This window comes from Vitis riparia, chromosome 8, assembly GCF_004353265.1.
Source record: "Vitis riparia cultivar Riparia Gloire de Montpellier isolate 1030 chromosome 8, EGFV_Vit.rip_1.0, whole genome shotgun sequence".
Lineage (NCBI taxonomy): Eukaryota > Viridiplantae > Streptophyta > Magnoliopsida > Vitales > Vitaceae > Vitis > Vitis riparia.
The window spans coordinates 18,049,547-18,073,436 of NC_048438.1; the positions used below are offsets into that span (position 1 = coordinate 18,049,547).

Consider the following 23,890-nt stretch of genomic DNA (forward strand, 5'->3'; position numbering starts at 1 on the left):
TTTACATCCACGCCCTACTGACTGAGATCAGAAATTCAAGAAAAACACACAAGTGGCTCTGTGAGACTTACCCCATAGCTGCTTCTACCAGCACTGCCTTGGGAGTGGAGGTAGAAGAGAAAATCAAGGGATTTGTTTTGTCCCAAAAATAACAAATAAACTATTGTGTGAAAACCTAAAATTAATACTCGCAAAAAAGAAAAGGGGGTGTGTAACGTGCGAGGGTTGGCTTTCTGGTCGTGAGTCATGACGGGCTGAAATTAGAAAGTGGCGTGAATCCTAATCACTTTATATTGATGCTTCTTTTCCATGTTTTTTATTATCAAACCACCCACCATAACCCCCTCCATTATCCCAAAATTAAAGGTTATTCTATGCTATATCCTACCAGTTATGACCATTCCGAAACGCCCATGTCACCAAAATGGTTCGACTCCTGTCTCATTATCATTTTTTTAACTTCAGTCTCTCACACAATACTTCTACCCTATTCTTGTTCTGGGGCTGGTTCAAAAAAACATCTTGTTCTCTAGTGCAGCGTAAACAATATTTGGGAAGATCAAAATCTCATGTCGCAGAAATTATGGTTGAAAACAGTCTAGAGGTTAATATTCAAAGCTTCATATCCTCCTCATTATACGATTCCAAATTCTATAGCTTTCAAAGCGAATATTAGAAGGCTATGAATTAGGGTAATTATGTTCATATTTCATTACGAGGGTCACACAATTGGACCACGATAAGAAGCTTTATGAATAAGGGGTACCTATGTTCAAATTTTATCAAGAGGGTCACACAATTGGACCACGATGAGGAAAAAGCAAAGTGCATCCTAACCACTGCAGTGATTGTTCCAAATGACAATATTTTATATATTAAAGGTGGAAAAACACATTAACAGAGTTTTAATTGAAAAGCGTTCAAACTCAACATGGCAACATCGCTCATCAAGCTTATTAATCTACCACCATTCAACTACAAGCATAAAAGGATCCGGAAGATAACGAAAAACACCCTAAACCTATGGTGCCTGAGATGAGACCATTAATGTCCCCATACCTGCATATACTCTCCAAAGAAAAACAGAAAAGCAAACCGAACCCAAAACTTCATCAGTACTTGTAGTCCTTGACATGGAGGCTTTCCGAGGCACCCTCTCCAAGTTTGGCATCACCCTTGTAGGTTCCAAGAGTGGCCTCAGAGTTTGCCTTGCACCTTACCAGGAATGCTCCCCTGGCCTTCACAACATTTTCCTCCTTTCCTGACCAGGCCTTGAGAGTGCTCTGCTGAAGTGCACGTCCAAAGGAGAAGGACAGGTTCCATGGCTTCTTCCCCTTGAGCTTGTTCATGGCATTGAGGTTGAGAGTGGCCTCCTCCTCACTCTGCCCCCCAGACAAAAACACAATAGCAGGAACAGCTGCAGGCACAGTTCGCTGGAGGGTCCGAACGGTGTACTCGGCCACCACCTCTGGGGAAACCTTCTTGGCTTCTGATCCAGGAGTCACCATGTTAGGCTTCAACAGAGTTCCCTCAAGCAGAACGTGATGGTCATTCAGTGCTTTGTAGCATGCTGCCAGAACACGTTCAGTTACATAAGCACACTTTTCAATATCATGAGGGCCATCCACCAGGATCTCAGGCTCAACAATGGGGACAAGGCCATTCTCCTGGCAGATCATTGCATATCTTGCCAACCCATATGCATTTTCATGGATTGCCAACTCAGATGGCTCAGTAGGGCCAATCTTAAGCACAGCACGCCATTTAGCAAACCGGGCACCAGCTGCATAGTATTTTGCACATCGTTCACCAAGGCCATCAAGACCCTGGGTGGTAGTTTCACCATCAGTGCCAGTAAGCACAACTGTGCCCTTGTCTACTTTGATTCCGGGAAGAACTCCACCTTCCTTCATAACATCCACAAAGGGTTTGCCTGAAATTTAAAAAAGACAATTTCAGTACATCTGGAATCTTGAGTTCCCAGGTGGGGGGAGAGGACCCACTCAAATAATGAATTTTTTTTCTTCAATTATTTAGAGAAACATAAAAATATCGCAGGTATTATACTCAATTTCACAAAACTTGTGTGCATTGGCAAATAATTTCATCAAACTCCATACATAACATAATAAAATAACTTAATGAACAGAACTCACAGAAATATCACCCTACATCTAAAATCTCAACAGATAAAAATACAATACCAGAGGCAGTCTTCTGATAGAGAGTCTCCTCAAAGAGGATCACTCCACTAAGGTACTGGAGGGCACCAGGAGTGCAGAAAAGGAGCTCACGGAGAGCACGCCTGTTTCCTTCAACATTCTCGACATTGATGCTAGCTAGCCTCTTGCCAATTGTGCCAGTTGACTCGTCAGCAGCAAGAATACCCTTTCCAGGAGTGCCAATGTAGGCAGCATTGGCAATAAGCTCGTCTACAAGGTGTAAAATGTTAATTATTTTATTTCCATGCACAATATAAATAATAACATTAATGACAGAAATTTATGACCCCAAACACAAGCTTGGTTTGAGAGAAGACATAATAAAATCACAGCAGGCAATAGAATAGAGGACAAAGTCACCCTATTGCTTATCGGGCATAGGAAATTAATAGTAAACACGAAATGAACCCACGCCACATACAGTGATCAATTACAGCATTGATAGATAACAGGTCATTGATAGACCAAGTTTACTAGACAATTTCATACAAACTATTATCAACATTTGCTCACAAATAAATTCATTTTAATTCAAAGAACAGATAGTTTGCTTTATTTATTTATTTATTTTTTGATAGACCAGATAGTTTGCTTTATATAAGCTTTGAAATAAGGATTATGCATGATCCATCCACAAATGATCTAATACTAATCCTTTATTCCAGTTAATGCAAGATTTCCTAACATTGAATGCAATTTTGATATAAAAAGTATAAATGATAGTGTGATACACATATTTTAAACTAATCATATCAGGTTTTACAACACTATTATCTTAAATCTTGCCACTAATATTGTAAATCTGAAATATCTTTTGAGGTATGAATAATATATCTCTCCTTACTACATCTTAGCATCTGGGATCAAACAAAAACACAGATACCCAAATCCGTTTCGGCCTCCATGTTCAATAATCACCCCCTTGGAATTTTTGAGTATTGAAAATCCCAAAGCTATTTTAATTTGTTTTACTGTAAATATACATGCAACTGAACCACCGTGTGCTCTTGTAGAGTTGTTAAATACAAATTCATCTGAAACAACAGATCGACCAAAAGGTTAACAAAGAACTGCGGAAAGTACCCTAATATCATAGATCTACATTACCAGCATACTAGATTCAAAGAAAGATGATAACTTTTATATCTTTTTAAGTAGCAGTGACAGAGGAACAACATGAAAAAATAAATTGGGAAAAAAAGACCATGAAAGAAACCGAAAACAACATATTTGAATGTTGGAATTGATAATTGAGATCAGATCCCAATCTTAAAGAGAATAATAGACGAAAAAACTCAGATCTGAAGACAGAGAAACAGGGAAAAAGGACGAAGCACGGCATAAAGATCTAACAAAGAAAAAAAAAGAGCTTAATAAACAAGAGCAAGAAAGCAGAGATTTTAGGGAATTGAACTATACCATGGTATTTTCCCTTGTAGCAAGTCATGGATGGATGATTAGATTTAGAGATTTGTAGAGAGAGTCGTTGTTAGAGATAGAAGAGGCGACAGAGAGACTGAAGAGAGAAGATCGGTTAGGGTTTTATTATAAGAGGGAGAGATAAGAGAGAGAAAGGGCAAGCGAGAGGGGCATCGAAATTTTCGCTATGCGCGTGGTTTGTTTGGCTTTTTCATCACGTAACCGGTAACAACCCATGGGATTGGCCTTGGAGACTACGACCTTCCACAGTTCCACGGGCGGTTCCTCACTTCTTTTACGCTTTTGCCCCGCCATCTACTGGGCCAGTGACTGTCTCATATTGGGCTTAAAACATTTTATTTATTTTTTAAAATTCATTGACTAACAATAACGGATAGTATCACTCCCTAAAGCATTATATGATCTCCTGTATGACTCTAAGATTTGGAATTCGATCCTGACATGCAATTAATTAAATCGTTTTGAATCCAATACGATGAAAGCGGGGTTGGGCTCAAAGCTTGGCCCAATAGAAAGCCGAAATAGGAAAGGTCAAATACGGTAATCATAACCTAAAGAAAACAAAGTGGGGACATCCAGAAAAAGCGTAGGAAAACAAAACAAAAGGCCAAAACCACCTGCGATGGAATAGGTGGGTCAAAACAAGGGGTAAAAAGACAAAAAAAAAAACCAGGGGCATGGGAGGAGTAGGTGGAGAACGTAAAAACAGAGAGCGACCGCTTCACCAGCACCTTTAGTACGCCTGTGGTTTGTTCTCCTATTCCCTCTTCTTCTTAGTTCTTACCCTTGCTGCCACGCTGCCACCTTCCTTTCCTCGTCTCCCTTTTCCATTTCCACCACTTTTCTAAGCTATCTTCGTATTCTTTCCTCAGTCCTATTTTTCTTTTTTATTTATTTTTTAACTGACAAATATAATAAAAAAATAAGTATATATTTTCTCCGTTTCTTTTTTATACTGTGAACACATTAACTTTAAAAATAAAAGGTAGGTGGATCAAAAATTCAAAATTAAAATTTATGAATGGAGGCGTGGTTGAGGCTGGTGGTTGGTGAGTTCTGCCCTGGGGCTTCCGATTTCAACAACTCACAAGTCAACCTAACATTGTTTAGGTACGCAGAACACTCGGCTCAGATCTACTTTCATGATATAAAATATAGTTGGGCAATGGACATCACTTTACAATAGGTCATCTTCTCACGCATGTGAGCATATTAATATTTCTTTTCTCATCACAAAATTATAATCAATTTTCCACTCTCAGGCGTATATTATTATACGGCTTAACGAAGAGGAAAAAAAATGAACCCGGTGGACTGTCGTTTTAATTTGAATTTGACCTCCCTATAAAATTGGGGGAATCAATGCACAAACTCTTTGCCGGCATTTCTTATATGTCACTTTGATTTTATAAATATATATATATATCAAAGTCTTGAAAAATAATGGTATTTTACTATTTTTAATGATAATTAACAGCTGGCATGAATTTTGAGACGTGGACATGATTTATTTATTCTTAAGAAAAGAAAGAGAAGTGGTGATGAGAATAAATCCCCAAGTGGCATGCATTATGCGTCTGGAAGATATAGACGTGATTTGATTTTGTGGCTTAGCCTGCTTTTGCCACCAGCTTTTTCAAAATCTATTAAGAATTGAATTGTTCCTCTGGATAATCATAAGATATAATTGTAACATTAATATTAGACCATTAAAAGTGTGTTTTATAGTAATTTTATGAAGTGTTTTTAATTTTTTTAACACTTAAATTTTTTTATCTTTTAAGTAAATAAAAATTAAAAATGCTTTTTAAAATCACTATCAAACGCACTATAAATCATTTGCTTTGGGGTTAATAATTTTTTTTTAAGGAAAATAAAATTCATGATTATATTTATTTTTTTAAATGTAGAGGGGAAATAAATAAGGATTGCACTAGAGCAGGGTTTAGGACAAGTGCTCCCATTCAAACCCTATCCTATTCATTAAAAATAATTTTTTTTTTTTTTTTTTCATCATTGTTCCATTAAAAAAAAAAATTAAATGGGATGGGGTGGCAGCCCCTTCTTGTTCTATTTTAATTTTTTTTTTTAATTTTTTTAATTCTTTTAAATTTTTTAAAAATATCATTTTAAATTTTTTAATTACATTAAAATAAATATATTTTATAAATAATTAAATTATTATAATTTTATAATCTATTTTATTAAAAAGTATTTTATTGTTTTTATTATTTTCTTATATTAAAATATAAGAAAATAACAAATTAAATTAAATTAATTTTATATATGATCGGGATGTAATACATAGGTTGGGTTAGAGATAAGATAATACTTGAACTCACACCTAACCCATAATGGGTTTTTTAAAAAATTTCACTCATCCTAAACCCATTTATTTAAATTTCAAACTCGTCTCATTAAGAGTAGAATGAGATGAGTACCCAAAAAAAACTTACTTCATTATCATCCTGTGAATAAATGAAAATATTAAAAAAAATAGTTTTTATGGTTGAATGTCATTATCAGATATAAAAAAAGAAATGTGAAAAAATTTTAAAAGATTAAAAGATTTAAAATTGTGGAAATTTTATACAAGAATTCAAGTTTCGTTTCCTTTAACCTTATCATGCTTCCTTTTTATATTCTATTTTTTTCTCAATCTTGTCAAAAACCAATTATATTTTATAAGAAATATTGGTGGTGCGGTGATGGCGTGACAGTAACAAAAAACCACATGAGGCAAAAGGCAAAGTCTTTTAATGGATTCACGTGGGTAATTGAAAAGCATGGATCCAATTATAGAGAGCAGTCTGGTAAATGAATGATTTCTCCAAGACTAAAGATTGTTGTAGTCATAGGCTTGTGGGTTGGTTTCCTTGTCAAACTTGAATTCTTAAGATCCTGATTTTAATCTAGATCCATTGAATTAAAATCACATGGAACACTCATTAAGCTTCCAGAACAAGGCTTAGCGTTGGCGATTTCGACATAAATGTTTTTAAATTTATAATAATCAAAAAGGCAATTTTATTTATTTATTTATTTTTATGTTTAAATTCTTTTATTATAAAAAATTAATTATTATTATTATTATTTTTAAAATCTTTCTAGAGTTGAGGTGGCTATGAGGTGGGATGATGGTTATATTTGGATGAATTATTCTTATTGACAAAGGAAATTAAAAGAATGAAGGTATATAATATTTTTTTTGCTTTTAATTAAATTTTAAAATCAAATTAAAATTAATACTTACAACTTCCACATATTCCATTTGGGCTTGCCAAACAAATCATACTTGAATCTTTCTTGTGAATATCCAATGATTAAAAAAAAATCACTAACAATTATAAAACAAATCCCATGAATTTTTTTTATTTATATAATAATTAGAAATATTTTTTATTTTAAAAGTATTTGCCAAATTAAAATATTAAATATATCTAATAATTATAAAAACAATTAAATATATATATTCTCGGGTTTTTTGTAATTAGTGAAGGGCATCTATATTTTGCACTCTTTGTTGTATTATAATATTTATTATTAAAAAAATATAATTTTTCTTACATTTAATAATATTCATAATTAAAATTTATAAATAAAATTTTAAATAAAGCAGACAATAAGAGACCTATTATGGGTTAAGGATATGTTGGGTTGGATAATGGCATATAATAAAAAAAATAATAAATTAAAAGAAATTATTTTCCTAATTTCAAAATTCAAACTTTTAGATTTCATCAATTCCCCATTACAATTATAAGCTTGCTCATGATTTAATATTAATAAGGCTTATTATATCAATTTTAATGAAGGCGCCCACTGCCAAAGATAGCCTGGGCCCAATAGATATGACCCTCTACTTGTCGGCCCACTTGGCTACTGGGAATGATACGGAGGATGACCAACTTATTTGACACTAGGATTTAGAGTACGACTTATTTAACAAAAGAAAATAACAACCGCACATTTGTTAACTCGTGTCCTTAATAATTGTTGTATAATGTCTACATTTGTTAGAGATGGCCAGCTACTTGTAAGGAAAAAGGGTTTCTTGAATGTAAAGATTGAAAATAACTTAAATGATGTGTTGTTGGTGATACAAAAAATAGGTATGTGAAGATTGAGTAGTTTTTTGAAGAAAGAAACTCATCTCGACCCTACACCAAGAAAGAAGGTATCTTTTAGGCACCACCGACTAAAGGTACTTCCTTGAATCACCACCAAATTACTTATATGATTGTACTGACATGACCGTGTTTTTTAATTTGGAATTTAGTCGAAAAGCCTGCAAACATCGTGAAGACCAATTCCATGCTTCCAATTGTTATAATAAAAATAATGATATTTCTAATCATATTAAGTCACGTAGATATAATATGATATATGACAAAGAAAATGAGATATCTCATTTTATTTTATGCTTGAGTGATCAGATTATATAAGTTACATCATAATCTATCTTTATCTTTAATCAAATAAGGAATAGAATAACATTTATTTAGTCTCTTTTTTATATTTGAATATTTTTATTTAAGAATATTATATTTCATTTGAAATGATATCTTACCTAATGAGAAAAAATATATCTCATCAATCAAACATAACTTCTTGTTATTAATAAATAAAAATTAATTCGAAACAAATTAGTTACTCATATATTTATGTTTAATTTTTAAAATTTCAAATAAATTGTTTTTGATATTATATTATTTAAAGTTGTTAATAACAAAATATATCTTTTTAAAGAAAATATATTCATTCTTATTAAATTAAATTAAATATTGCCTCCCACCCAAATCTCTGCTCCGCCCTTGTATGTAGCTACACCTACATCCAATAGTTTCGAAAGAGATATCATAACCTATGGCTTGTTTGATCAAAGAACATTTTGACCCAAATTTCAGAGATTTGGGCAAAGGTGGTGAAGAGCAGCCTAACTATCATATATGGTGTGGGCTTGGAGCTGGGAGAAAGAGCTTCTGTTAGAAGCTTGCTCTCCTACCACATTCCCCTGCGCTTGGCCTGCTACCTTCGCAACAGGCCTTGCGCTACTACTGCAGGATGTCCCAGAGGCCTGTAATTTGACAAATGATGTTGCCCCAGGCCCTAACCAAGTCTATTCGACTAGTTGTTAAAGAGATTTAGAAAGAGAAATGAGACAAGGTTCGACAAGTGAAGTGGAGATCTTGAATCTTGAGACTCCCCGAGAATTCATGAGGGTTGTTGTCTTTGGGGGCTTGAGACGATTTGTTCCCAGATATCCAATTCAAAGAGGACGGTCTTTTTATGCATTGCTCTTCAGTTTTGGAGTATTCCAAAGTGGGTTAGAAGCGTGATCCGAAGCGAATCAGGGAGTGTTTGTTGATGCGAGAGGCTTCAAATTGGGAGAGATCTCGGATTGGTTTGGTGAGACGTTGAGCTGCCTTGGACCATGATCATTTATGAAGGATATAGTAGGAAGAATGGTGATTCAAGATTACTCTTGAAATTATTGATTATCTCTACCTTCTTACTAAATAATTTTTAGATCTAAGTACAGTTGATCAAACCATGATAATCTCGTGTGTTTTTGTTTTGTATTTTAATTGGATAATCATATCGGAACTTGAAGTTGAGGAAGAAATCCAGGGGGCACAAAATCAGATGAAATTGCACTATCATCATCCCAGAGTTCCGGGATGTGATGGGGAGCCAGAATTGCACCTGTGATTAATTAAATACAACTAATTTTCCTCACACCTTAAAAGAAGTTAACATGGAGATTCAAAAGCCAATTTATCTGAGCCCCAAAAATACATTACTTTCGAGGAAATTGACAGCATGTATGGATGAAGAAAGAAAGCATTTAGAATATCCACTTGCCGGTGTCCCCCCAGCACAGATGGAAACCCTCAACCTCAAGTAACCTAATGCACCTACATGCTACGTGAACATCAATGTCAAACTATTATGATAATGTATAAGAACAACAAAAATAAGATTCGGATTGGTGGTGCTTTCAAGAAGCAATTCTATAAAACACTTGTTTCCAAATGCTTGAAAGACGCTTCATAAAATCAGTGTAAAAAAACTTTAAGTAGCCTATCCAGGTTGAGTAAAGCTGAACAAACCAGGGGACTTTAGATTGGGCACCAGACACAGTTACACTGCCAATAGAGGAAAGAGCAAGATTTACTGTACGGGCTTAGGAGGGGTTTTAACAATGGGGAGAAGAGTGAGGGGAAAAAATGTCAAATGAAAGGAACATTTTGAATTTAGCTTCATACTCAAAAGTCATAATGAGGAAGGTTTTTGCTTGAGAGAGAACAATCTGAATGAATTGGGTTTATGTACAGAGTAAAATTTTTACAACTCAAATTCATTTTCTCCACTCCAGTTGAGCATATTTTCCTATAATTCAGAAAGCAAACAATTTGCTATTTCTATAAAAGAAAAATTATATAGAATAGGGAATTCAAAGAGAAGAAACTAAGAATCAGTCAGGGTTCTTACAGGCACAGATCAACAAGGAGAACTCGACCTTCTCTTGTTCCTTATTCGTCAAATTCTTCTCCTCAAACCATAGCCTGCTGTCCAGTCCGCTCCTTGTCCTAAACATGAAAACAGCAGAACCGGATGATGGATTGAAGAACCAGTCATGAACATCCCACATCATATCCACTAGCAATCCATCCACAAAGATGGTCTGGTTTCCCCGAAAATTCCACCTTAATCGCTTTACCTGAATTACCTTCTTGTTGTCTACGCAGACAGATAATACCGGATTCCTAGACCCTTCATCTTCTCCGCTACACTTGATCAGAATGTCATGGGCTGTTCCAGTGTCACAGAATTGAACCTTAGTCAAGTAGACGGCGTTACCAGAGAAATGCTCGCTCCTGGAAACCAAGGAGAATTTTGCAACAGGGATTCCATTTATGAGTTTTTTCACATGGGGTTCCACATCCATGTCTCCAAGGAGGAGACTAAGTTCCGAGTCAGCCAAAACTATGACATAAAACCCATTGATTGGTTCTGGTCCACTGTCATACTGAGCCCTGGAAAGATCCCAGAAGACTTCAATTCTTGAGTCGCATAATTCGAAAGTCCTGGTGCCCCTATTATTTCGAAATTGTTGAGAGACTGCATTGGATTCGAAAGAAGGGGAGAGGCCGTTGCTGATATTAATGCTGAAGCCTTGTCCAACCAGGTTGTTGCACCAGTTGAGAGTGATCAGGAGCTGCTTTTGATTGGAGAGCCTAGCCTTGTAAATACATGTAACTGCCTTTTGGATTGAAGGGATGAGGCTTGGGGAGAGACAAGCCTGGTTTGAAGGGCCTGAACAGTAGGAGTCTGAAACTTTAATGGCGTGTTCGCTGTAACAAGATGCTATGGTTCTCATTTTAGAGAACTGCCAAGAAAAAGAAAAGGAAAAACAAAGATTAAATTGAGGAAGGGTACTTTTAATATAGAATTGCAACAGTCAGCACAGGGGGGAGAAGAGAGAGAGAGAGAGAGAGAGAGAGACTTCTCTCCCTTGCCTTAGCTGGAAAATTTTCAGAAACTCAAGGCTGGGGAAGATGGGTGCTCTGTGTTTATCCTATGTGACCTGTCCCATCATTTTCTAACATAATTGTGGGAGCAAACAAGTAGAGACAAACTAAGGGAAAGAAAGGAAGCCCAAGTTCCTAGACAGCCCATTTACATTAAATAGGAATCCCCTTACCTTAAATTTATTCTATGAATATGGAAAGAAGAAGAGACCAAATACCACTTTATTCAGCTTCTTACGCTAGTTCACTCTGGTGTATTCAAGAAACTAAACAAAATATTTAACAAAAAAACAAAGTTTGACCTGATCTGATTCCTCTTATTAAAACTTAATTGTCTTAGTTTGGTGATTTCATGAATCTCTCTGAAGTAATCAAATAAACACAAATCTGCGAAAAGGGGAAGAGTTGGTAAAGATTTGATCAAAGGGTTTAACAATTAATGTAATTACATAACAACTAGTATTAAATTAATAGGAGACAAGCAAATGCCAAAAGTAGCCAGACAGTAAATTTTGAAAGATGCCATGTCGAAGCGTGGAATTGGACAACTTTAAATGCTATTAGATGAAACAGGATTGAGCTGACGATGGTGATGAATTGTCGATGGCGAGAGTTGGGGCCACAAATTTAAAATAGTCTGGAGATCCACCAATTGCAAGTCTATAAGTTCAGATTTTGATACATCCCGACTCTATATAAATTGTTTATTCCAGTGTGTAAGATTAAGACCTTGAACTCCTCAAATAGTTGAATACAAACAATAATACAGATGCAGTTGAAGGCACATTAAATTCTGCTTGAACTTCCTTGGAAGAGCTCTGAGGAAAAGACCGATCAGAGCCCCAACCCCACAGAGTGAGGAACCATATTTCACCCATATGAAAATCCCTCTTATATTTCTGATTTGGATTAAAGTTTTATACTGGAGATGAGGTTTGGGGTAGGAGTGAAGCTGTTTCTGCATGTGAAATATCCCCATGTGTTTCTGATTCACATTAAAGGCATGCACTGGGTGTGTCTGATTTGGGGGGTTGTGGATAGGAGTGAAGCTGTTTTTCCATGTGAAAATTCCCATATATTTCTGTAACGTATTAAATTTTTGCAATGGGTTGTTTTCAGGGTTAGGGTAGGAGTGGAGTTGGTTAGATTTTGGTGGAAGTCCTGCGCTGGAGATTTCAGGGTTGGGAGTGGAGTTGTTTAGTCAATGGGTGGGTTTGAAATTTTCAACTTGAGTCTCAGTATTCATCTGGCCACAAGCTCCCATTTTGGAAGAAGAATAACATATAAAAAAACACCCATGGACAGATTTTAACAAATTGTAATTGTCAATGTTACCTGACCCAAGTTTATATTTAAAATCTATGACAAAAATGAACCAAAGAACTGGTTATGCTACACTTCCTTTTGTGCTTGAAGAACCTTTTTAGCTAGAAGGGGACAAGAAGAGTCAGGTTAACCGAGAGAGAAAAAGTTGATGTACATGTGATTCGAATCAGTATCGTACATCAATGCACTGATGTACATGTTTTTTGATGGACCTTCACTTGGTTGATAAAGAAGTAGCACGGTGGGGTTCAGTAGTTTTGATTCTTTTCAGCTATGTCTATACATAATGTTAAGGCTGCAAAACAGGGTAGGTCTAAATTGAGTTTACACAATAAACCAGAATTTGCAGTAAAATTGGGCATCGGTGAAGGGAATCCTCAGTATTGAAGAAGCAAACTCTAACCCGCAAGAATTGCCCCCCCATAGCAACCCCCAAATACATCTAACCATCAACAAGTCCAGTTTTCTGCATTTTGAAAATATTTCAAGGTGTGGTGCGATATGCCTCTGAACTAAAATTGATCAGAAGCATCAGTTTGATGCGTTTCAAGGCAATGATGGTTCATTGAACTGGTCATGAGCAGGGAAGACAATAAATGCGAAAAAGGTATCCTATTATGTCTAACAATCTGTGTGATCCAAATATTCATATAATTACATATCACTAATGATCCTACAGTCTGAGGCAAAATAAACATACACTTCTATAATCATAGAATGATGTACCAGTTACTACTAGGAGTTCTATGTTTTTGGTTCCCAAGTTTTTAAAGCAGTCTTTTTCTATTTAGGGCTACTTAGTGCACAACCTCAAATGAACAAAAACCGAAATAATCCAAGCAATTACCTAATCACCCGTATATACATTGCTTATGATAATAGAAATAAGAAATAGAAGCCAACTAAGGATATTCTTTTCTTATGAAACCTCTGTCATCCTCACAAGCTAAGAAGCATTCTTTCTTTTGCATAACAATCTGTTTTAAGGTGGGAATGGCCCACTCCAATAAATCTTCAAGCAAACAATCATAATAATTTAACCTAAGGGAATTTTAGGCAGAAAGACTTCCTCAGCCAGCTCACAGATTTTTGTTCTTTCAGAAGTTGGAATTTATTCTTACATGATACAAGTAGTTATCATACTTTTGGCAAGTTGCAACAGCATAACATGCAAATCAAATAAATTCCAAATGCCAAATCAAAATACTAGAAGATAAACTAATGGACAAACAAAGTGATGACTCCCACAGTGGAGAAAGAGTGAGATTCACATATTTTTTAACTGAATACTCCTATGATGCTGCTGCTATAATTATCGAACTTCCAGATTTGGAGATAGAATGCAGCTCCAAAAATCTTTAGAACAGTGGATTTTAAGAATTTTTACTTGTGCCACAGCAAGAAAACTCCCTTTGTTTCAATATAAGTCATTTGTAGACAGAACTCGTGTTTTAGTAGGTTGCCCCATTAAGCAAATTAGTTCAACTTCACGTGATGGAGACTCTCATCTATAAAATCTGTGTGGTCCGCCTAAGTTCTCTACCTCAAGAAATGGTAAACCACTATGAATATTGGTTAATTAAAAATTTAGAATTAATTACCAAAATAGTATATAAACTACGTTGCACAAACGGATATCCAACAATGAATATATTTTTTCAGTAGTATTTTAAAACGTGAAGGACTTTGTGGAGTGGTAGGTTTGGCATGGGCCAATCAATGGTCTTTCGTGTATATTAAAAAAAGCTTCCTCACCTATTAAGGGAATAAATAGAAATGTTAAACGTAGAAGCTGCCACTTTCTCAAGTGATCTCCATGGCTAGAAATTGAAAAGGTTATATGTGATCCAGAAAGGAACTCAATATAGCTTTGGAATTAGCACTAATGACACAAAACAAAAGCAGTGAGTGATTCCTAGCAGCATCTCTAATGCATTAGGCAATCAGCAAGTTGATTGTTCTCCCTAAAAGTATGCTTAAAGGTACTTGCTCTCCACTCTGCCATTACCTTTCAATACAAGATTGTACATTTGAATAAAGCTATTGGATTTATGAACCCCATCCGAGAGATAAGAACTTCAGTGTTACGACCCATCAATCATAGGGTGTGGAAGTTTTATCCACCTAACTCCTTTTCCTCCCCTGTTCCCATTCAAGGAAAAGCCACACATTCTCACAACTATAATGCCCACAAGAAATCAGGGGAAAAGGGACATCTTTATGGTGTCTAATTGCCGGAAGACTGCTTCCAGATAAGAAAACGACTTCCTTTTCTTGAAGGAAAATTAGACAGATTCCAAAACGTTGAGTCAACTTCAAAAGAATAAAGAAATAAACAAAATGGGGTGGCGTGGTGCTCTCCACCATCTACCTTCTGGTAATATGAATATCCCCAGAGCCACATGAGGGGGCAAACCCACTAGATACGCCAACTAGGAACCTCTAAAATACCATGTTAAGCAATTATATGCACTCAATGATGATGATCATGGTATAAGTCAACTTGCAGAACCAAAAAATGATTGTGACACCAACACCACCTTCCCTAATCCAGAACAAACAGTTTGATCTATCCCAGTGAAAACCGATTGTGGATCATATAAAAATTCCCATAGCTCAGAGTCACTGTATAATGAACTGTGGTATCTATGCGTTGGCTGGCTGACATTTACAATCATTTTGGCATACAAAATCTGAGCCCAAGGAGGGCATAATCCAGGATAAGTAAATTACTCAATCTATGCTTCCAATAGCTTCTCTTGTAGGTCTCTGCTCAGGGACCCTTGTGGGAGAAACTAGCATGCAACAGGGGTGGGTCCCCTGGAAGAGTTGAAGCAACCACCCACAAAGCAAGATCCTTCAGAAAAAGCAAACAAAAAATGTTATTCCAACCTCATAGCCAGGGCCATGTTTATTCTTCCCCGTTCTGCAGAAGACTCTCACATTCTCCCACACTTCTTAAGTTGTAGGAATAATTCTTGCAACTAGGAGCATTATGACAACATCCTTTTATCATTCCAAAGATTTGTTGACAACTATCACTCATGCTCAAGGACCATGATTTCTCCCACAAGGTTTTTCTGGTCTAGAAAATAAACATTAATCTCTTAAACCCCTGGAGAGCTCAAATGGCCATGTTCCCCCTACCCTTTCTTTTTTTTTTTTTTAATGTAGTTTACATGGCTCCAGAACTAAATCTACCATTAAAAGAAACGAGGATTTCAACAACAGTAATTGTGGATTGGTGACTTCTTTTCCTAAGGGGAGAATTGGATACCTTGATCTCTATGTTTTGGCATTTTTCGGCTAAGCTAATTCCTGTACAATCTACAGTAACAAGTTTTGCTGGCCCCACAATCCTCACCTATAATAGATCCTAAACAATTTTAATTTGGAGGATTAAGCGGAGAATGTAACACAAGGTGAAAAACTTTAGAAATCAATTTGGAGGATCCAAAGGACTTCAAGTAGTTGATGTCTCACTATTTCATGCAATGTGTCTACCAATCTAATGACAAGCTTGTTCTTGAGCCTTCAAAGTGAATAGGCATGGGTCCAAATCAAAACCAAGGATGACCCATATAGAAAACCTTGCAAGCAAACCAGGTTTCAGTGGAGGCAAAAAGTCACTGCATTCTTACTGGAGTGCAACATAATTACCATAAACTATTTGAGTGTGACATGCCGACTCCATTGATGAGAGGTCTGTGACAATGCAGTTAGTGCAAGAGATGATGAGATCCAAACACATGATGGAATACCCATGAGACAGTACTTGTTTCAAGAATTCTACCTATGCTTCAAACCTTGGTGAGGAAAAGCCAGGCAGACTTGTTTTTGGTCCTTACTTGTACACACAGCCAATCAAGCTGAAAACTTGCTAGCTAACTCGGGATGCTGATTTGAAATGGACAAAAAAGACAAAAATTTCTTCAAGGGCTGACGAGAATTATTTATATGATGTTGTAGATGAAGCATTGTCGGGGTGTGCCCCCCTTAGTATCCCTTTCAATAAAAGAAGAAACTTACACTCCAACTACTATAGAAGCTAATCCATATAAAAGAATTAATTATAAAAATAAATAAATAAATAATCCTGAAGATGTAATTCATCCATCAAACTTGAGTTATAGTGTGGGTCAACTAACCCACCTGTTCAACTAATTCAAGGGGCCCATAAAATCATTAACCGGAAGGAAGTTGGGTTCAGGCATTGTCTTTGTATCACACCCTACAGCAGTCTTAAGACTTGTTCAAATCAGAAAGCAATGGGCCTCCAGCAGTCACAACCAAGCTTAGTGGGGCAAGTAACACTACTTTTCAGAGGTCTCTAAGCTCTCATAAAAAGTCTAAAAAGTCCTAAGAAATGCTTAAAAACTGCTTAAATGGTGCAATTTTTAAAAGATTCATTTTGTGCCATGGGTGAGAATTGCTTAAAAATAATAAAGGGAATAAATACCTCTTTCATAGAGCCCAAATGGTGCAACCATTTTGGTGGCATCACTGGAAAATGGAGGAACAAAGACGGACCCCTTTTTGGCTTCTTCACTCTCGGAGGATCGAAATCTCATCCAAACCAAATTCTAAAACATGGCACTAATATGTACCTGTTAGACAATAAATATGTTTAACACCAATGTCAGCCATGTAACCCAGTTTGTATAAGGGCTGGAAATTCTGATTTTTGAGTGAAATAAGATCTTTGATTTTGTATTTCTTCTTTTGCCTTTTGTTTCTTCCTTAGGCTGGTTATCGTGGCCCCATAATTAGTGGATTTCTTGCGACATTCCTGGAAATTGTAATTTTTAAAGAAAAAAGAATCAAATAAAAAAGGGAAATCAGACCTTTTTGAAAAGTTTCAGCCGTGGATTTAACCATGGAGGGATCTTCCAATGGACTATTGCTGGAAAATTTTCAATGCTGGAAATCTAATATTCATAACTTACCAGATTTGGGCACCGTATTCATTCAAGATGATTATGCAAACCTGAGAAACTGTCCCATGCCTTCCTTTTGAGTTTGTATCAGGTACAACTCTCCTTCATCTTCTGTGATACGGTTAAAAATAGGTCAATTATTTTATTTTATTTTTTTTTAAAATTAAATTAGTATTATTTATTAAATTCAAAATTTAGTAAGGTCAAGAGATTTCATATAAAATTAATTATTTTGTGGCTTTTTTACCTCTGCAAAGTTTCTAAAAAACTCATAAATATTGTGTGATTGATTGAAATTATGTGCGAAATTAATGGATTTTTACTTCTGGATAGTTAGTTGATCAACACAAAACTTTCGGTAAGTGTGTAAAAATAGTTTGAAGTCATATAGAATATGAAAATATACATCAAATTAATAACTAAGATTAGCAATAATAATATTATAGGTGTGCAGAAAATACTTACGGTTTGATTCAGTTTATTACTGATTCCTTTTAAATAGAAAGTTTTGAATCAATTAAATTAAATTTTTTTTTAGAAACATTTTGCCCACCCCAACCTTTTTATTTCTTTTTATTTTTTCTTTCCTTCAAACTTTCTAAAAGCCAACCATAGCAGTAGGAATTTCTCTTTCAAGTAATCCACGGAATCGGAAGACCTGAATGAAGGGTTTGACATAAATATTGAGGATTGGTGTGTATGGTTGCAGAGAATGGACTTGCAGATCATGTTCTAAATCCACGGGTTTACTGCTTTACACGCTTCGTGGATTTGGCCCATGTCTCTTGAAGTGGTGAGTTTTTGGGACTTCCATTTTCAATTGTTGCCCTCGACTCTATATGGTAGGCAGAGGGGAGGAAATTAGCCTATAAATGCTTGAAAGCCTAGGAGAATCAGAGAGAAGGCAGCAGATCCTTCAAAACGTCTATCATGAGTAATAAAAACCACCACCAGCACAACAACTTTCTCTGGTTTGTAAATGAAACTAAGTAATGAAAAATGGTTCTGAGATACAGGTTTCTTCTCCAGTCCCAAGCAAAACTTCTGCTTCCACACACCATGCTTTATAATAAGCTGCCAATTTAAAACAACACGGTGGATGATAGCTAAATGGAGCAACAACACAGGGACCACTGGAATCATTCTTCCATGGGGTGATTCTCCTCTGCCTGAGGTCGAGATACCTTGACTTTGATTTTTGGGAGGGTAAGAGATGGCTCCTTTTCGAGAACAGCTGGAGCTTTGACCATGTGGATGCCCTGCTCCAGTTCCTTTGCTGCCTCCCTTTGCTCCTTGGCTTTCTTTCCCTTCATCCTGCCAGAAATTTTCATTGACACTTCAGTATGAAGCAAAAATAATCTTACACTAATGATGAGGCAAATATGAAGAACCTGAGCGCATGGTGTCTGGCCTCCCTATCTACTCTAACTTTGTCAATCTTCTTAATTGCCTTTAGAGTGTTCTCTGCAAGATTCCTGTCATATCTCTCTGGCCTATTCCGCTTTCTCTCAAACTCAAAGGTTGAATCCTAGAAAATATGAAAAGAAGCAAAGAAAAGAACAGATCACCACCCAGTTTTATGGCAATGTAGTGGTAACTGCTGAGGAAGATCAAAAGAGAAAATAACCATAATGAACCATATTTACCTGTGTCATATCCTTTCCATGCAACCGCCTGTAGGCCTTTGTCCATTTTACTTTACGAGGATTCCTCTTCATCTTGAAGTTCTTGTGGCATTTAGATCTACAGAACCGAAAAATCTGCCAAAGGAACACTATTTAGGAAGTAGTGGCACTACAGTTGGGGGTATAAAACATTTTTTTGATGAGCAAACAATAATATATAAGAAGTGCCAATCAAAAAAAGAGGGGGCACACCCCAGGTACACGAGACATATTCAAAGGATGCCAAAATAACAAAAAAGAAACCACCTTACCATACTGCGCTCAATCACAGTCTCCCACTATCTAACACTCAACCAATCAATAAAATCTAGCAAGGATACAAGATCATCTTAGATACATTAGCGAATGCATTTGAATAGGGTACAAATAAGGGAGTCCTATAGCACTTGATCTGAGCATCAAATTCCCTCAAAGGAAGGGACCTTTGGTTTTGTTCTTGCCAATTATGCGAAACAAGTAAAGAGGAGCTATCCTCCAAATCTTCCTTCTATTTTTGCTCACAAAACTCTTATGCCATTATTTTAGCAAACATTTCACAGAAAATGGGAGGACCCAAGGAATAGCAAAGAGAGAAAACAAAAAATGCCAAAGATCCTTGACTTTCCACAATGGATAAGCATTTGGTTAGCTGATTCTTTGGAACTCTTGCATGAACAACAATGATTAGCCAACAACCATCCTTTTCTCTTAAGCTAATCTAAGGTCATGATCCTTTCCCATGAAGCCTTCCAAGTAAAAAAAAATCATTTGTAAAGGTGCTAAGAGGATACTAACTTCAAGGAAAAAGATATTTCTCCATCCAACACCAGGATAGAGTAGAATGATTCCACCAAGAATTTTTCACTCTTGCTAGCCTCTCAATCAGCATATCTTCATTTTTGTTGCACTTCTCAAACACTTGAAGCTTCAAAAATAACTCCTCAATGCTAACTTCCAATCTTGAAATTGTCTTATGAAGCCCAAGTTCCAAACAACCTGCCCATTTACAACCTTTTTTTTGATAGGTAACCTGCCCACTTACAACCTCCCAGACATTCGTCACCCATGCCTCCTTATTAGCAATAAAATAGAAAAGAAAGGAGAAGAAACACTTTAAAGGAGCATTCCCACACCAAACATCTTGCTAAAATTTGATTCTTCTTCTATTGACTACAAAAAACATTGTTCTAACCTTAAAAGCTCCCAACTTCATCTTATTGCCTTCTACAAGTCAACACCATTTTCCACTATGACCCATCTCCAAACGAACTCATCCTCCAAAGCAAATCTCGAACACCATTTTCCAAGTAAGGCTTGATTGAAAGAGGACATAACACCTAACCCTCCTAACTTCTTATCTTTGCAAATGGACGACCAATTGACTAGGCGAATTTTTTCTCAATAGCTCCTCCCCTTCCAGCCCACACCCCCACCCAAAAAAAGAAATCTCACTAAATTTTTTCCAAATCTTAAAGCCACTACCTTAGGAATGACAAGAAGATAGATAAAATAGATAGGCAAATTGCATAGCGCACTTCAACGCAAATTGAGTCTACCACCCTTAGAGAGGTATTGTCTTTTCCAACAAACTAACCTATTATTAAACCACCCATCAACCACATCTCACACAATTAGATACTTGAAAATAGCCCCAGGATAAGCTTAAATAAGTAACCGAAAGCTTCCACACCCTACAAGCCAACAAACAAGCGAATTCCTCAACATTAGGGACAACCACCACTTGAATTAATTAGCTTTGGTCCTAATTAACTTTCAAGCTTGAAGAAGCTTCAAATCAAAACAAGACCCAATTCACGTAAATCAATTGATCTAAGCAAGGCTCCCAAAAAAGAAGGTATAATCAACAAATAGAAGGTGGGAAATCTCTACTCCCTCTTCTTTTCTACCTTCCACCTTGAAGCTGCAAATGAAGCAACCCTTCCCTACCTTTTGAAAAAGAATAGTAAGGGCATGCATGACCAACACGTAAAAATAAGGGGATAGAGGATCCCCTTGCCTCAAGCCCCTCGAACTTTCAAAGAAACCAGAAAGTGTTCCACTTACCAAGACCAAAAACCACGATGTTAAGATAGAGAACCAAATCCAATCAACTAACTTCTTCCTAAAGCCCATTTTACATGAGGTTACAACAGAAAGTTCCAGTTTCCATGGTTGTATGCTTTCTCAACATCTAATTTACAAACCACTACCACCTTTTCAGCTCCTTAATCTTAAATTTACGGCCTTGTTTCCAATTGAGCCGCATCCAAGATTTACCTCCCTTGTACAAAAGAATCCTAGGAATCAAACACCCCTCCCGCTATCACTGTCTTCAACTTGTTTGTCAAAACATTAGCCAAAAGTTTATACAAACTTCCCACTAAATCAATATGTCTAAAATCTTTCAAATCTCCGGCTGCTCCTTTTTTAGGAATTTAAACTAAGAACGTGGCATTTAGACTCCTTCCAAAAGTTAAAAGTTTCCTAGGCATGAAATTCTTGGAAGAGGCCCAAGACTTCATTCTTAACAAAGTCTTAACAATGCTGTCAGAATGCCATAGGAAAGTTGTCAGGACTAGGGGCTTTGTCCCCTCCTAATTCTAGCAACACCACTCGAACCTCCTTTTCAGTGAACAACTCTTCCATCCTATCAGATTCCTCAAACTCAAAAAGGACAACCCTCAATACTCGGTCTCCAGTCACTTCCTCAGTCCACCAAAAACAGCTAAAAGAAACTTACAATTCTTTCTGAAATTTGAGACTCCTTGGTTACCCACTCTCCATGCACCTTAAACCTTCCTATGAAGTGATGGAACAGTACCAAATAGTTTTGACAATCTATGGGTTCGTTATAATCTAGAACTGAAAGAAACACACTCCCTCCAATTAAAATAAAATCAGAATTATGTGGGCCACTATATATGTCTTTCCATAATTCAATGAGAATACTTGATTTGGAGGGTTAAGAAAATATGATTTTTGGGATAAGGGAATATGAAAGATTATCCTAAAACAGTACACATAAAGCATGGCCTAAGAAACTAACTCATATGAGTTCACACCATTGGCATGAGGCCAATTGTAAACAAAATTAACTTGATGAAATCCAATCCAAAGGGTGTCATTGAATTCTTAGACAAATATCATACTGTAAGAGCAAATAAAGAAAATACAGCAAGAAAGGCTCCATTTAGCAATGAAATTGACCTACAAAGAAAAATAGAAAAGAATAGAAAACTTCTCTACCTTGGCATCATTGCGAACAAACTGAATACCATGCCCTGGATATACAGTGGAGGAACAGAACCAGCACTTCTCTAATCTCATTTTATGTCCAGGTTAGTAAGATATCCAATCTCCTGAAAAGTAAACAGGATGTCATGAGGGAAAAGCAAAAACCAGCAATAAGAAAGGCAAGGAAAACATCTCCCACCTTATAATTCGTTGTCTATTAAATCTATATAACAAGGGGACCTTCCAGTATCAGAATTTTGTCAACTGTGCAAGCCACTTGAGGTATTCAATCTTTTATGGAATAAAAAATGAAACTTGATGTTAAGATCGAAGGATACTAAAGGCGGGCAGACTACTCATGCAATTATTGTATTTCATGGAATGTTTTGAGAATGCTGGAAATCATGACTGAAGGGCAATGTCTTTGGAATTCTTTTAAGAAAGCCAACGACCAATTGACCACATGAACGAGAAAAAGAAGCATCTGCACATGAATTAACCATTTTATTTTAAGAAACTAAATATATTATGTATATCACCAAAAATAGATAGATATTTTGATGGAAGTGCAGTATCAGATGATATATCATATTAAACTAACAGAAAAATCCACATTGTCAGATAGCTCTGAATTAATTTGAAATTTCAATAGGAATTCACACAAATAAGTTTGAGACCACATAAAAACCCTAGAATAGCTAGTTCAAAGTGTACAGAATATAGAGATCCAGCTCGAAAGCAACACTGAACTAGGGCAACAAGCCCCCCGGCGCCTGACAGAGAAAGCCAGGGGAAGCAGCCTTAAAACATTAAATCATTCTCAGAACGAAAAGGAAAAATGCAAAATAAATAACAATTTTGCAATATGATTCTCAGGTGAAGAAGACATGCAGAGTCACTCGACAAGACAGCAATTATACGCCGGAAACAGTGCAACCCGTCAAAAGAAAAGGGTTTGAGAGTGTCGCAAAGAAGATTTAGAGAGAGAGAGAGAAAAAAAAAATTGAATACCTGCTGTTTGGAGACAGAAATCGCTCGTTAATTCACAAAGGAAGAGCTTTGCGAATCGTCGCACAGAGAGAAAGTTCTAGGGTGCTGGCTAGGGTTTCATTAGGGTTTTTTGTGGAAGGCTGAAGACTTTTTTTTTTTATAAAAGTACGGTATTTTTAAAAATAAAATTTTAAAATACAGCATATTGAAAAATAATCCTAATTTTATGACACCCAATACCATGTCGGTTTCTCACGTGAAAACTTGTGATAAATGTCCCAAAAAAAAAATTACCTTTGATATAAATTCAAGTTTTATCTTTTTAATATAAATTTAATTTTATAAAATGATGAAAGATGGTTTTGAAGAAACATCTTTAATATAAATATAATTTTTTGATTGTCTAATATGAAAATTATGTAAAGTGATTTTTGAATATATATTTTTAATGTAAAATCAATTTTTTTTTATTTGATTAATATGAAAATTGTGAAGTATGTCTCTTTAATAAAAATTCAAAATTTTTTAACTATACTGCTAAT

The 23,890-nt window shown here is 36.0% G+C and overlaps 3 protein-coding genes across 8 annotated transcripts; all 3 read right to left on the reverse strand.

Moving 5' to 3' along the window:
- Positions 1–848: 848 nt before the first annotated feature.
- On the reverse strand, positions 849–3,786 carry LOC117920418 (fructose-bisphosphate aldolase 1, cytoplasmic). The gene is made up of 3 exons (XM_034837922.1): positions 3,642–3,786; positions 2,205–2,432; positions 849–1,933 (listed from the first exon to the last, which is right to left on the reverse strand). The coding sequence occupies exons 1-3, from the start codon at positions 3,667–3,669 to the stop codon at positions 1,113–1,115; spliced, it is 1,077 nt and encodes a 358-aa protein (XP_034693813.1). The 5' UTR covers positions 3,670–3,786; the 3' UTR covers positions 849–1,112.
- Positions 3,787–9,598: 5,812 nt separating this feature from the next.
- On the reverse strand, positions 9,599–17,259 carry LOC117919783. 5 transcript variants are annotated; one of them, XM_034837037.1, is made up of 3 exons: positions 16,983–17,259; positions 10,396–11,055; positions 9,599–10,255 (listed from the first exon to the last, which is right to left on the reverse strand). In XM_034837037.1, the coding sequence occupies exons 1-3, from the start codon at positions 17,022–17,024 to the stop codon at positions 10,220–10,222; spliced, it is 738 nt and encodes a 245-aa protein (XP_034692928.1). In that variant the 5' UTR covers positions 17,025–17,259; the 3' UTR covers positions 9,599–10,219. The 5 variants fall into 5 exon arrangements, with proteins under 5 accessions (XP_034692928.1, XP_034692927.1, XP_034692923.1 ...); XM_034837036.1 differs by having other exon boundaries at positions 10,387–11,055; positions 16,983–17,257; XM_034837032.1 differs by having other exon boundaries at positions 9,599–11,055; positions 16,983–17,235.
- A 1,094-nt stretch (positions 17,260–18,353) lies between these two features.
- On the reverse strand, positions 18,354–23,476 carry LOC117919628 (probable ribosome biogenesis protein RLP24). Of its 2 annotated transcripts, XM_034836836.1 has the most exons (6): positions 23,370–23,468; positions 22,558–22,649; positions 22,371–22,483; positions 19,107–19,220; positions 18,852–18,988; positions 18,354–18,774 (listed from the first exon to the last, which is right to left on the reverse strand). In XM_034836836.1, exons 3-6 carry the CDS (start codon positions 22,449–22,451, stop codon positions 18,600–18,602), a joined length of 507 nt encoding a protein of 168 aa, XP_034692727.1. In that variant the 5' UTR covers positions 22,452–22,483; positions 22,558–22,649; positions 23,370–23,468; the 3' UTR covers positions 18,354–18,599. The 2 variants fall into 2 exon arrangements, with proteins under 2 accessions (XP_034692727.1, XP_034692726.1); XM_034836835.1 differs by lacking the exon at positions 22,558–22,649 and having other exon boundaries at positions 23,370–23,476.
- Positions 23,477–23,890: the final 414 nt, after the last annotated feature.